Genomic DNA, 15,580 nt, shown 5'->3' with positions numbered 1-15,580 from the left:
CCCGATTTAGATAATCAATTCATGTTATCTTGTTCCCTACCAACTTACCAAGTTTAATTAATTTCAATTTGTGTATGTGTTTCTAAATTGAGTTTAGGGTTTTACTTCTTTTTCACTAGATTCATGTTGTAATTAACTCTTCAATTTCATGCTATTTCTTTTGATTCAATTTTGAATTTTGAAGCAATTTTTACATAAAACCATTAAAATTTACGTAAATTTTTTATTTTTACACATCATTAACGTAAAGTTGGACTAAATTTCTATAATCTTGTTATTTTAGGAGAAAAAATCCACAAAACTTGTGAAAAATAGAGTTTTACGTAAAACCTTTAAACTTTACGTAAATCTTTTATTTTTAGACTTAATTTAAATAAAGTTGGACTAAATTTACATAACCTTGTTATTTTAGAAGAAAAATCCGCAAAACTTGTGACAAATAGAGTTTTACGTAAAACCTTTGAATTTTACGTAAATCTTTTATTTTTAGACATAGTTTACAGTTAGACTAAATTTATGTAACCTTTTTATTTTAGGAGAAAAAATCCACAAAGCTTGCGAAAAATGAAGTTTTACGTAAAACCTTTGAAATTTATGCAAATCTTTGATTTGTAGACATAATGTATGTAATGTTATACTAATTAAATTTACATAACCTTGTTATTTTAGGAGAAAAAATCCATAAAACTTGTGAAAAATAAAGTTTTACGTAAAACCATTGAAATTTACATAAATCTTTGATTTTGAGACATAATTTACGTAATGTTGGACTAAATTTATGTAATCTTGTTATTTTAGAAGAAAAATCCACAAAGCTTGTGAAAAATAGAGTTTTACGTAAAACCTTTGAAATTTATGCAAATCTTTGATTTGTAGACATAATGTATGTAATGTTATACTAATTAAATTTACATAACCTTGTTATTTTAGGAGAAAAAATCCATAAAACTTGTGAAAAATAAAGTTTTACGTAAAACCATTGAAATTTACATAAATCTTTGATTTTGAGACATAATTTACGTAATGTTGGACTAAATTTATGTAATCTTGTTATTTTAGAAGAAAAATCCACAAAGCTTGTGAAAAATAGAGTTTTACGTAAAACATTTGAACTTTACGTAAATACTTTACTTTTAGACATAATTTAAATAAAGTTGGACTAAATTTACATAACCTTGTTATTTTAGGAGAAAAATTCACAAAACTTGTGAAAAAATAGAGTTTTATGTAAAACTTTTGAATTTTACGTAAATCTTTTATTTTTAGACATAATCGTAAAGTTAGACTAAATTTGTGTAATTTTTTTTAGGAGAAGAAATCCACAAAGCTTGTGAAAAATAGAGTCTTACGTAAAACTTTTAAACTTTACGTAAATATTTTTATTTTTAGACATAATTTACATAAAGTTAGACTAAATTTACGTAACCTTGCTATTTTAGGAGAAAAAATCCACAAAACTTGTGAAAAATAGAGTTTTACGTAAAACCTTTGAAATTTACGTAAATCTTTTAGATTGAGACATATAGTTTACATAAACTTAGACTAAACTTACGTAACCTTATGAGAAAAAATTCAAAAGTCTTGTGAAAATAAAGTTTTACGTAAAACTTTTGAATTTACGTAAATCTTTTATTTTTAGACATAATTTACATAAAGTTGGACTAAATTTACGTAACCTCGTTATTTTAGGAGAAAAATCCACAAAGCTTGGAAAAAATAGAGTTTTACGTAAAACCTTTAAAATTTATGCAAATCTTTTATGTTTGAGACATGATTTACGTAAAGTTGGACTAAATTTACGTAACCTTGGTATTTTAGGAGAAAAAATCCACAAAACTTGTAAAAAATATAGTTTTACGTAAAACTTTTAAAATTTACGTAAATCTTTTATTTTTAGACATAATTTACGTAAATTTGAACTAAATTTACATAACCTTGTTATTTTAGGAGAAAAAATCCACAAAACTTGTGAAAAATAAAGTTTTACGTAAAACCTTTGAAATTTATATAAATCTTTGCTTTTCAGACAGATTTACGTAATGTTGAACTAAATTTATGTAACCTTATTATTTTAGAAGAAAAAATGCACGAAGCTTGTGAAAAATAAAGTTTTACATAAAACTTTGAAATTTACGTAAATCTTTGATTTTTATACATAATTTATGTAATGTTGGACTAAATTTACGTAATCTGGTTATTTTAGAAGAAAAATCCACAAAACTTGTAAAAAATAGAGTTTTGCGTAAAACCTTTGAACTTTACGTAAATCTTTTATTTTTAGACATAATTTAATTAAAGTTGAACTAAATTTAAGTAACCTTGTTATTTGAGTAGAAACAATCCACAAAACTTGTGAAAAATAGAATTTTACTTAAAACCTTTGTATTTTACGTAAATCTTTTATTTTTAGACATAATTTACATAAAGTTAGACTAAATTTACGTAACATTGTTATTTTAGGGGAAAAAAAATCCTCAAAGCTTGTGAAAAATAAAGTCCGGCGTAAAACTTTTGAACTTTAAGTAAATCTTTTAATTTTAGACATAATTTACATAAAGTTGGACTAAATTTACGTAACCTTGCTATTTTACGAGAAAAAATCCACAAAACTTATAAAAAATAGAATTTTACGTAAAACCTTTAAACTTTACGTAAATCTTTTAGATTTAGACATAATTTACATAGAGTTAGACTAAATTTACGTAAAGTTACGTATAATTTATGTAAAGTTGAACTAAATTTACGTAACATTGTTATTTTATTAGGAGAGAAAAATCCATAAACCTTGTGAAAAATAAAATTTTACGTAAAACTTTTGAACTTTGATTAAATCTTTTATTATTGGACATAATTTACATAAGCTTGGACTAAATTTAATGATGCGGACATCTTTTCGACAAATTCCAAGTCTATGTTAGGGAAGTAGCATGGTAACAAATTTCGTCAGGTATGTGGGGAAAGTGATTCAGAAGAGGAGGAAGACACACATAAAATTCCAGTATATATTTTCTTTTAGGTGTATCTACCTGGGCGGATCTACTAAACGGGTTCTACTCGACGGATCCTCTTCGACGGATCTACCTCAGTGTATCTACCTGGGCGGATCTCTTCGATGGATCTACCCGACGTATCAACTCGATGTATCTACGTCAGTGTATCTACTCCGACCTATCTCCTTCGAGCATCTACCTAGGCTGATCTACTTCGATGTATCCTCCTCAAGTATCTTCTTAGGCAGCTCTACTTCAACCTATCTCCTTTAGATATCTACTTGGGCGGATCTACTTCGACGTGTCTACGTTGATGTATCTCCTTCAGGTATCTAGTTGAGCGGACCTACTTCGACATATCTACCTTGGCGTATCTACCCATCGACGTATCTACTTCTAGTATCTACCTGGATGAGTCTACCTTGGCATATCTATTCGTTGTATCTCCGTCGATGTATCTAATTTGACGGATCTACCCATTATATCTACTTCGATCCAGTTTGGCGGATCTCACTCTACCTTGAACCTTGGCGGATCATCTTCAGATGTGGGCAAGACGAACAACACATGCACCTAATGGCGTATACCGGATGAATAACTAACGCGGATCCTAGAGATTACTTCCTTTCCAATGAGTGAACTTTCCTTCCTTGTCTAGGAAGGTTAGCCGCAAGCTTTCCTTCCTTAACAAGGAATGATATACATTATGCCTATTTAAGTTTTCTTTCATTCACAAGGAAGGATATATATTTGCCTATTTTACAAGTTTTCCTTTCTTCACAAAGAAGGATATACAAGCTGCCTAATCTACAAGTCTTATTTCCTTCACAAGGAAGGATATACATTTACCTATTTTAACCTTTATTTTCTTTCTTTAGTTGTAACCCTAGTAAGGGTAATTATGTCTTTTAGTTTTCTTTAGGGGAAGTATTTAAACCCCACATTTGTAAGGAAGAAGAAAGACTTGCATATGGTTTTCATTGACTTGGAGAAAGCATATGATAAGGTACCAAGGGAAGTACTTTGGTGGGCCTTGATAAGGAAAGGCATTTCGCGGAAATATATTGACATCATAAAGGACATGTATGAGGGAGTATGCACGAGTGTACGTACTAGTGTTGGGAAAACTGAAGAGTTTCCTATTACGATTGGAGTGCATCAAGGTTCCGCACTAAGCCCATTTCTTTTGCCATCGTTATGGATGAACTAACAAGTTCACTTTAAGATGGTATACCATGGTGCATGCTGTTTGCAGATGATATTGTGTTGGTTGATGAGACGAAAGAAGGAGTGGAGATGAAGTTGGAACTATGGAGGCAAACTCTAGAATCTAGAGGCTTTAAGTTGAGTCGAAGTAAGACAGAATATTTGGAGTGTAAGTTTAGCGGCCGTAGGAGTAGGGAGGCAGGGACAATCACCCTAGATGGGAGAGTTGTTCAGGCCTCGGATTGCTTCCAGTATTTAGGATCTATTATCCAAACGGATGGAGAAGTAGATGCAGATGTTGCCCATAGGATTAAAGCTGGTTGGTCGAAGTGGAAGAGTGCTACGGGTTTCCTTTGTGATCCCGGCATGCCTAATAGATTGAAGGGAAAATTCTACCGGACGGCAATTAGACCAGCATTGTTATATGGTACGGAGTGTTGGGCAGTGAAACACTGCCACATCCATAAGATGTCGGTGGCGGAGATGCGTATGTTGAGATGGATGTGTGGTCACACGAGAAAGGACCGGGTGCGTAATGAAATAATTAGGACAAAAGTAGGGGTCACATCTATTGAGAATAAAATGAGAGAAAACCGACTAAGGTGGTTTGGCCATGTGAGACGTAGAGCGCTTGATGCGCCGGTTAGGAGAACCGAAGAGTGGCAAAGGGATGTAGTGGTGAGGGGTAGGGGAAGACCTAAGCAAACTTGGAGGAGGGTGATCGAGAGTGATATGAGTTTATTGGGAATTGAGGAAAATATGGTAGTGGATAGGACGGAGTGGAGGGAGCGAATCTGTGTCGTTGACACGACTTGATTTTCACGGTTTTATATGATGGTTCATGTTAGCCGACCCCGAATCATTTCGGGACTAAGGCTTTGTTGTTGTTGTTGTTGTATTTGTAAGGAAGAATAACTTTTTATCAATCAAATTATATATTCTTTTTGAGAGTGTTTTTAGGGTTCATCCCTCTTAACAATGGGGATTTCTAATTCCTTCAAGGTTAGCTTGTAAATCCAGGGGTTTCACGGCTCCTTCAAGTTTAGCTTGAGAATATCTTTGGTTACGATTGAAAACTATCGCCCGTTACCCGATCTGCATTGATTGGTATCAGAGCCAATCGTTTCCTGACCAGAATCTTTTGGCAATGGTTCAACCTCGACCGTCACAAGATTCTATGGAGCGCCTCGCGAAACAGATCCAAGCCAGTATTGAGAGGCAGAGGCAAACCGACCAACGGTTCCAGGAGTTATCCACCTCTTGGGAAAACTCCCAATTGGAGGTTCTAGCCTTGATCAGACCCGCCGCCGGAGATCTAAATCAGAGGAGGGAAGAAGTCCCTGAAGATGGAGAAGCCACTATCTCACCTCTTAAAGATTCAGGCCAAATATGTCCTCTGTTGCGCAAGGAAGAGGTAAACCCAAAACTTTCATTTCTTAATGTGGAAGTTGTGGGTATGCCTACTATTAGTGAGGATTTGGTTGTTTGTGATGTTGTTAGTGATTTAAGTTCCATTGTGGAATTATTGATAATGACTTTGTGAATGAGGGTTTAAATGTATTTGTGAACGAGGATGAAGAAGGGTTAGCATGTGGGAACTTTGAAGAAGTTCAAGTAGAAAAGGGTGCGTATTATGTGTTTGATGAAATGCCCCTTAGGCAAAACTTCACTTGTATGCTTAATGAGGGTGATAACCTTACTCCTAAAGAAGTGGAGGGTGACTTTGGGCTGGCGAATCTCTTTAAGGCGAATGATGAATTCATTTTATGTGTGGAGGTTGATGGCTATGGTGATGGGAGAGATGTTGGCGGATCAACGATGCTCAAATGTAGAACGTCGTTAAATTCAGACAACTCGGTAAATGGAGTGGTCGGATTGAACTATAGGAAGGAGCGGATGGAAACGAGAGGTCATGGGAAAGATTGACTAAATTTACGTATAGTTTGACTAAATTTACGTAACCTTTTTATTTTAGGAGAAAAAAATTCAAAAACCATGTGAAAATAGAATTTTACGTAAATGTTTTATTTTTAGACATAATTTACGTAAGGTTTGACTAAATTTATGTAACCTTGTTATTTTAGAAGAAAAAAGCCACAAACCTTGTGAAAATTAATGTTTTACGTAAAACCTTTGAACTTTACGTAAATATTTTATTTTTAGATATAATTTACTTATAGTTTGACTAAATTTACGTAACCTTTTTATTTTAGTAGAAAAAAAATTCAAAAACCTTGTGAAAATAGAGTTTTACGTAAAACCTATGAATTTTACGTAAATCTTTTATTTTTGGACATAATTTACGTAAGGTTTGACTAAATTTACATAACCTTGTTATTTTAGAAGAAAAAATCCACAAACCTTGTGAAAATTAGAGTTTTACGTAAAACCTTTGAACTTTACGTAAATATTTTATTTTTAGATATAATTTACGTATAGTTTGACTAAATTTACGTAACCTTTTTATTTTAGTAGAAAAAAATTCAAAAATCTTGTGAAAATAGAGTTTTACGTAAAACCTATGAATTTTACGTAAATCTTTTATTTTCAGAAATAATTTACGTAAGGTTTGACTAAATTTACGTAACCTTGTTATTTTAGAAGAAAAAATCCACAAAACTTGTGAAAATTAGAGTTTTACGTAAAACCTTTGAAATTTAGATAAATATTTTATTTTTAGATATAATTTACGTATAGGTTGACTAAATTTACGTAACCTTTTTATTTTAGTAGAAAAAAAATTCAAAAACCCTATGAAAATAGAGTTTTACGTAAAACCTATGAATTTTACGTAAATCTTTTATTTTTAGACATAATTTACGTAAAGTTTGACTAAATTTACGTAACCTTGTTATTTTAGAAGAAAAAATCCACAAACCTTGTAAAAATTAGAGTTTTACGTAAAACCTTTGAACTTTACGTAAATATTTTATTTTTAGATATAATTTACGTATAGTTTGAGTAAATTTACGTAACCTTTTTATTTTAGTAGAAAAAAATTCAAAAACCTTGTGAAAATAGAGTTTTACGTAAAACCTATGAATTTTACGTAAATCTTTTATTTTTAGATATAATTTACGTAAAGTTTGACTAAATTTACGTAACCTTGTTATTTTAGAAGAAAAAATTCACAAACCTTGTGAAAATTAGAGCTTTACGTAAAACCTTTGAACTTTACGTAAATATTTTATTTTTAGATATAATTTACGTATAGTTTGACTAAATTTACGTAACCTTTTTATTTTAGTAGAAAAAAATTCAAAAACCTTGTGAAAATAGAGTTTTACGTAAAACCTATGAATTTTACGTAAATCTTTTATTTTTAGATATAATTTACGTAAAGTTTGACTAAATTTACGTAACCTTGTTATTTTAGAAGAAAAAATTCACAAACCTTGTGAAAATTAGAGCTTTACGTAAAACCTTTGAACTTTACGTAAATATTTTATTTTTAGATATAATTTACGTATAGTTTGACTAAATTTACGTAACCTTTTTATTTTAGTAGAAAAAAATTCAAAAACCTTGTGAAAATAGAGTTTTACGTAAAACCTATAAATTTTACGTAAATCTTTTATTTTTAGACATAATTTACGTAAAGTTTGACTAAATTTACGTAACCTTGTTATTTTAGAAGAAAAAAATCCACAAACCTTATGAAAATTAGAGTTTTACGTAAAACCTTTGAACTTTACGTAAATATTTTATTTTTAGATATAATTTACGTATAGTTTGAGTAAATTTACGTAACCTTTTTATTTTAGTAGAAAAAAATTCAAAAACCTTGTGAAAATAGAGTTTTACGTAAAACCTATGAATTTTACGCAAATCTTTTATTTTTAGACATAATTTACGTAAAGTTTGACTAAATTTTCATAACCTTGTTATTTTAAAAGAAAAAATCCACAAACCTTGTGAAAATTAGAGTTTTACGTAAAACCTTTGAACTTTACGTAAATATTTTATTTTTAGATATAATTTACGTATAGTTTGACTAAATTTACGTAACCTTTTTATTTTAGTAGAAAAAATTCAAAAACCTTGTGAAAATAGAGTTTTACGTAAAACCTATGAATTTTAAGTAAATTTTTTTTAGACATGATTTACGCAAGGTTTGATTAAATTTACGTAACCCTTTTACTTTAGGAGAAAAATCCATAAAAATTGTGAAAATTAGAGTTTTACGTAAAACCTTTGAACTTTACGTAAATATTTTATTTTTAGATATACTTTACGTATAGTTTGACTAAATTTACACAACCTTTTTATTTTAGGAGAAAAAAATTTAAAAACCTTGTGAAAATAGAGTTCTACGTAAAATTTTTATTTTATCAGTCCCTATGTTAAATATCTAACATATTATTTAGTTCTCATATTTTAATAATATATTATTTAATTCTTATTTTTTATTTTGATCAACAGCTTTGGTATTTAAATTTTTAAATTATTGAACAGATTAATCCCTTTATAAAGGACTAAACTGTTGAATTGAGCTAAAATTAAGAACTGAATAGTGTATTATTAACATATAATGACTAAATAGTGATTAGATTAAAATACAGGGACTCATATATTATTTACCTTGTAATTAATAATCTTTAAAGTTTTCATAATTAAATATTACCTGCTATAGCAAGTTACCTTTTTTATTAATTTTAATTAACTTTATTTTTATTAACACATGTCGAATTACTATTGGATACTAAAACAAAGTATGATTACTTTGTTTTCCAACAAAGTAATCATAGAATTTACCTATAATTTATAGAGTTTTAATCAATACAAAAAAACAAGACATATTAATTTGTATGGGCTACCATACTTCATTATTATTGTTTACCCAAAGATAACTTTGACTAACATATGTCAAAGCATTCACATGATTATATATTTATTTATTATTATTTTATTTTTTTAATTATGAAATTTAAGTTTAATATTTTAACATAAAGTTCAAAGATTTTACGTAGAACTCGTTTTTCTGTAAAGTTAATGATTTTTTTAAATACAACTTTACGTAAATTAAATCGAACTTTATGTATATTATGTCAAAAAATAATTGATTTTAGTAAATTATAATAGTTTACATAAAATTCGATTTCCACAGAGTTGGTGGATTTTATTTTCATAAAATAAAAATTTTGTATAAATTTAATCAAACTTTACATAAATTATATCTAAAAATTGCGGTTTTCTCTTCGCTGTGTGAAGCATCTACCATTTTCTACTCTTCGACATTCTCTCCTTCTCGCACATCTCTTCTCTTTTCAGCCTTTAAAGACTGAGAACCCTAATTTTGATTGGTGAGCTTATGGTTCTATAACTTATTGGTAGCACTTTTTCCTAAGTTTTAATTGGGCTTTAATCGTCATTTGATTAGCTTTCATTTGATTTAATTAATAGGATTGCATTATTTTATGTACCTAATCAGCACTTTTCCTTCTATTAGAGATGATATATCACTACAAAAAATCTACTATGATACTTTTTTAACAACGTTTTTTAATTTTGTGCATATTTTTATATTTATCCACACTTATGTATTTGTGTCGGTTTTTACTGTCACTTGACGATACTTTTTATTATCTGATGGCATTTAAAAAAATTAACTACACTTTTAACATCGTCATTTTTTTAAAGTTAAATACGGTTTAAAATTTACGTCGTATTTCATTTGAATATTTTTTATTTTTAATCATCATATCTTATAATTCAACAACGTTTTTTAATTTTTTTGTCTTTTATAATCACTTAGGGTCTGCTTGGATGAAAGTTTGTTAAGGTTCATTAAAGGGAGGGAAATGGAGGGGAAGGGAAGGGAGGAGAGGTTAATTAAAGGGAGGGGAAGGGAAGGGAAGGGATGGGAGATTAGAGAACCTCCAAATCCCACCAATTTGGTGGGACTGAAATTGGAGGTTTTTGAACCTCCATTTAACCCTCGTTAAAACTTAAACTTCTTTCCAAGCAAGGTTAAACAAGGTTAGAAAAATAACCTCTATTTAAACTCTTTCCCAAGCAAGGTTACACAAATAATCTCCCTTTAATAAATCTCCACTAACCTCAATCCAAGCAGACCTTTAACGATACTTTTAATTTTCTATTGGAATTTAAAAAAAATTAACTACACATTAAAAAAATATCGATATTTTTATTAATGTTAAAACGGTTTAATATGTGTCTATAAAAAGTGCCGTGTTTTTATTAATAGGCTTTTTTTTCCTATATTTAAAATTTTAACCATGCTTTTTTTAGTTGTCAACTTTTATAATCATTTAATGATGCTTTTAAATTTTTATTCACATTTTTTAAAATTTAATTACACATTTGAAAAAATAAGTCAGTATTTTTTTAAAGGGTTATACTTTCTTTGTCTCTATATATAAAAATTTAACCATACTTTTCTATTTGGCAAAAGGTAATGGACGTCCCGTAACGCTTGATAAGAAATATATTTTATTATTATATAAGTGGTTTGACACAAATTAATTAATTAAAGACAAAAGCTTAAATTTTATGGCATATGATTTGGTGGCCGACGGACACTAGTTGGCGCCACGGAATTAATGAATTTCGGGACTGGAAGGCTTACCAACAAGGCTCGAAGACTAGGCCAAAAGAAGACTCGGCGACACGGTCTATTCACTATCAGCGGTAGTTTCAGGAAGCCGGAGCGACATTAGCAACAAAACGAGGGGACGGGTCTGCCCCGTCGTCTAGCCACCAGCAAACAAGGCAGGCCGACGACCTGTCCCAACAACTTGCAGCAGCAGTATGCCCGCTGTTGGAAATAGGGCTAAGGTATAGCAGCGGAAATATAAAAATTTTAGCCTACTTCCTTTTAACCATAGGATCCGTCAATCGTTATTTCATATAAATAGGGATAAGAAGAAATACCTTTCGATGATCAATCTACCGTTGCAAACGAAGTGCCCACAACTTCAAACGAGATGTAAACTGTTTACCAATCTGCCCCTATCCGAAACAGACCTTCCAGACCTCCGAACGACAATCCCTTCGGTGGAAACGTGGACGAATATGTCTAGAAGCTACTGTCCAAAAATCGCGACGATCCGATGGTTCAATCTCCGGGAATCCTCGAAATAGTGAACTGACCTGAAGTAGGCGAAGAAAAACGAATTTCTCCCTTTTGATTGTTTTTCTTCTTTCGTGAACACGGTGAGATTAAGTTAGAATCAACCCTTATGAGATGCAACCAAAATAGATTGCCTCTAATAAACCAACACAAGATCAAAGAGAAAGAGGGATGAATAAGATTAATCAATCGATGGAATGCCGTATGAATTCTTGTCCACGAACTTGGGGATGGGAATTCACTTTCTCTCTCTAAATGCAATTTTCGAAAAACTCAAGTAGGGGAGGAAGAAGCATGTCTCGAAATTCTAAAGGGAAGGGGGTATATATATTAGCTTGTCTCTAAACCCTAGTTAGATAGGAATAGGTTACTTAATAGGAATCCAATTCGGAATAGGATTTCTAATTATTATCTTACTATATATCCAATATAATTAGGATAATAATAAATAACTTAGTTAGATAATAATAGGAGTATATTAATCTAATTAAAACTTCTAACTTGATTATCTCTTAATTAATTTAATTTCACAATCCTAATCAAATTAGGAAGAGTGGAATAAATTAATTCCTTCCCTAATATACATAAATTTCGACCCCCTCATATATGTGGGCCTTATCGGGCTCAATTGGGCTTCCATCTATTAATCATATCCATCTCTCTTTTGTTTCCAAGTCTTATGTGTGATCCATTAGGTCCTTACTACTTCTGGCCGTATGCAACTATTAAATTAATTTCTTCAAGAATTATATTTAATCCTTGCATAACGGAATAATGAACAGAGCATGTTATCGGCATGTCCGTAATCATTCCCCCAGAGTCCGTTAAGAAGACAGGTTGATTCTGCCGTTAACCCTTCCGTATTAGTTACAGTATAATTCGATCATTTATCAACTACATCCTTGAACTGAATCTTATGACTATGGATGATGTCAAGTCACATATAGCGAGACGTTCGTTTTACTTGTACAGGCCGAGTCAACTCAAATAGATAGGTTAAGTGAAATCTGTATTTCTACTCTTAAGCTATCACCTTGCAAGGATTTAGAGTCGAGTCTTCCACAAGCGATCCTTGGACGTATCTCCCATTCGTCGGGAGTGATAAATGCTCAATCCAATGTATAACTACCCTGACATTACCTCCTGTGACACCCAACCTTTGCAGTTCACACCCCAGAGTCATCTCTGTTAAGGATCATGGGACCACGCGATCAAAGTCTCACATTCAGTAATTCAGGATGACCAATTAACATTCCTTTGAGTCTGTGGATTATTTATACCTATTAATACCAATGAGATGAACAGGTGACAAGGACGAATCTACCCATCCTGTTATCTCAAATCGGATCCCCAATCCTAATGAACGACGTTTCATCGGATCTATGTAACTGTCCAGATATCTATATATATGAAGCTTGTGAGATCAGCTTTCTATCGGACAGAAGACATTGTTACATACAAGTCTCAACAGTGATATATCAATCCGAAACATATCACTTGACTTGGGGTGGTTTTAAGTTTATTAGTTTATTATAAAGTTTTTTCTCACTTCATGCTTGTATGAACACTTTATAATCACTTTAAACAAACTTACGGATTTCCTTTTATTAGACTTTATTTAGTACTTTAAAAGGGATTGCCTTTATATAGTTATAAAACATATATCTTATTAAAACAAATGATATAAAGAACAATTCATTTACAATAAGTTTGTATCCTGCAACAATTGTCTATAGGACACTAAACCCCAACATACTCCCACTTGGACTAAAGCCAATTGTTTCTAAAACTTATCCCAGTAGAAGTTAAATGACGATCATGTACTTTATGGGCTAATGGCTTTCTCAACGGATCTGCAACATTGTCCTCGGTAGGTACTCTTTCTATTCTCACATCTCCTCTAGCCACAATCTCTCTAATGATGTGGTATCGCTTTAGGTAGTGCTTGGATGCATTATGAGACCGTGGTTCCTTTGCTTGCGCAATGGCTCCATTGTTATCACAGTACAGAGTAATGGGATTGACAATGTCAGGCACCACTCCTAGTTCTGTAATGAACTTTCTAATCCAAACTGCTTCCTTTGCTGCTTCCGCAGTAGCGATGTACTCTGACTCGGTCGTAGAGAAAGCTACGCTTCCCTGCTTGGAACTTTTCCAACTGACCGCGCTCCCATTCAAGATAAACAGGTATCCTGATTGGGATTTAAAATCATTCTCATCTGTGAGATGACTAGCGTCTGAAAATCCTTCAATTTTCAGATCTCCTTCTCCGTACACTAGGAACATATCTTTAGTCCTTCTCAAGTACTTAAGAATGTTCTTAACGGCAATCCAATGCCCGTCTCCCGGATTCCCTTGGTAGCGACTCGTTACAGATAACGCGAACGCTACATAATCGAACCGATCGCGCTGGCGTACGGGACAACAGCCATGCGTCGTTTGTCATCATCAGTTTTAGGACATTGATGATTGTTTAACTTTACTCCATATACCATGGGTAAGTTACCTCGTTTCGATTCAAGCATGCTAAACCGATTTAGCACCTTTTCAATGTATGTAGCCTGTGAAAGACCAAGCAGTCTACGCGATCTATCTCTATAGATCTTTATACCAAGTATATAGGCTGCTTCACCAAGGCCTTTCATTGAGAAGTTACCGGATAACCATACTTTCACCGATTGTAATAGAGCAATGTCATTTCCCATTAACAGTATATCGTCCACATATAGTATGAGAAATGCTATAGAGCTCCCACTTGCTTTCTTGTAAATGCAAGCTTCTTCGCAATTTTGTTCGAAACCAAATTGTTTTATGGTTTCGTCAAAACGCTTATTCCAGCTTATAGATGCTTGCTTGAGTCCATAAATGGATCTCTAAAGTTTGCAAACTTTATTTGCATCCTTTGATATGAAACCTTCAGATTGCATCATGTATACATCCTCAAGCAGGTTTCCGTTTAGGAAAGCTGTTTTCACATCCATTTGCCAAATCTCATAATCAAAATGAGCGGCAATTGCAAGCATGATTCTGATTGATTTGGACATAGCAACGGGAGAGAAGGTTTCGTCATAATCAACGCCTTGTTTTTGACGATATCCTTTCGCTACCAACCTAGCCTTGTAGGTGCTAACCTTTCCATCCATGCCAGTCTTCTTTTTGAAGATCCACCTGCACCCAATGGGTTTTATCCCCTCGGGTGGATCAACCAAAGTCCACACTTGGTTAGTATACATGGAATCCATTTCAGAATCCATGGCCTCAAGCCATGCTTTAGAATCTGGACTAGTAAGAGCTTCTTCGTAGTTTTCGGGTTCGTCGTCTAACACGGGAACCTCGTCATCATCTCCCACTAGAAAACCATATCTAACTGGGAGTTCACGAACTCTTCGTGATCTACGAATAGGTGCCACTGGAGTCTCATCTAATGGGACTTCTTCGGGTACCTCAACCGCTTCTGTTGTTTCATCCGGAGTCTCTTCCCCTTGAACTTCGTCGAGTTCAATCACGCTTCCCTTTTGCGTTTCTTCGAGAAACTCTTTCTCTAAGAAGGTTGCGTATCTGGATACTATTACTTTCTGATCATCTAGATGATAGAAGTAATACCCTATGGTCTCTTTGGGATATCCAATGAAGAAACATTTATCAGATTTAGAATCCAATTTGTCGGACGCAATGCGTTTGACATATGCTGAACAACCCCATACTCTCATAAATGAGAATACGGGTTTCCTACCAACGAACAATTCATATGGTGTGGAACTGGCGGATTTAGTTGGTACTCGATTCAGGGTGAAGAGGGCAGTTTCTAAGGCATAGCCCCAGAACGTCTTTGGAAGTAAGGCCATGCTCATCATGGACCGTACCATATCTAATAGGGTACGGTTTCTCCTCTCGGATACACCATTGTGTTGTGGTGTATAGGGAGGTGTCCATTGCGAGCATATCCCACATTCAGTTAGATAATTCAGAAAATCATCTGAAAGATATTCGCCACCTCGATCGGATCGAAGCGTCTCTATTTTCTTTCCTAATTGATTTTCCACTTCATTCTTGAAGCATTTGAACTTGTCAAAAGCTTCTGATTTGTGCCTCATCAAGTAGATGTAACCATATCGAGTATGGTCATCTACGAAGCTTATGAAGTATCTGAATCCTCCTCTTGCTTGGACTGACATAGGACCGCATACATCTGAATGAATGAGTCCTAGAGTGTCTGATACACGCTCACCTTTATTGCTAAAGGGTGTCTTTGTCATTTTACCTTTTAAACATGATTCGCATGTTTCCAATG

The 15,580-nt window shown here is 32.7% G+C and overlaps 1 protein-coding gene across 1 annotated transcript; it reads left to right on the top strand.

Annotated features, from left to right (window-relative positions):
- The first annotated feature begins 4,017 nt into the window (after positions 1-4,017).
- On the top strand, positions 4,018-5,022 carry LOC136225515 (uncharacterized). Its single transcript, XM_066013566.1, has one exon. The coding sequence runs from the start codon at positions 4,233-4,235 to the stop codon at positions 5,010-5,012; it is 780 nt and encodes a 259-aa protein (XP_065869638.1). The 5' UTR covers positions 4,018-4,232; the 3' UTR covers positions 5,013-5,022.
- Positions 5,023-15,580: the final 10,558 nt, after the last annotated feature.

This window comes from Euphorbia lathyris, chromosome 4, assembly GCF_963576675.1.
Source record: "Euphorbia lathyris chromosome 4, ddEupLath1.1, whole genome shotgun sequence".
Lineage (NCBI taxonomy): Eukaryota > Viridiplantae > Streptophyta > Magnoliopsida > Malpighiales > Euphorbiaceae > Euphorbia > Euphorbia lathyris.
This window is presented reverse-complemented; position numbering and strand designations above follow the sequence as displayed.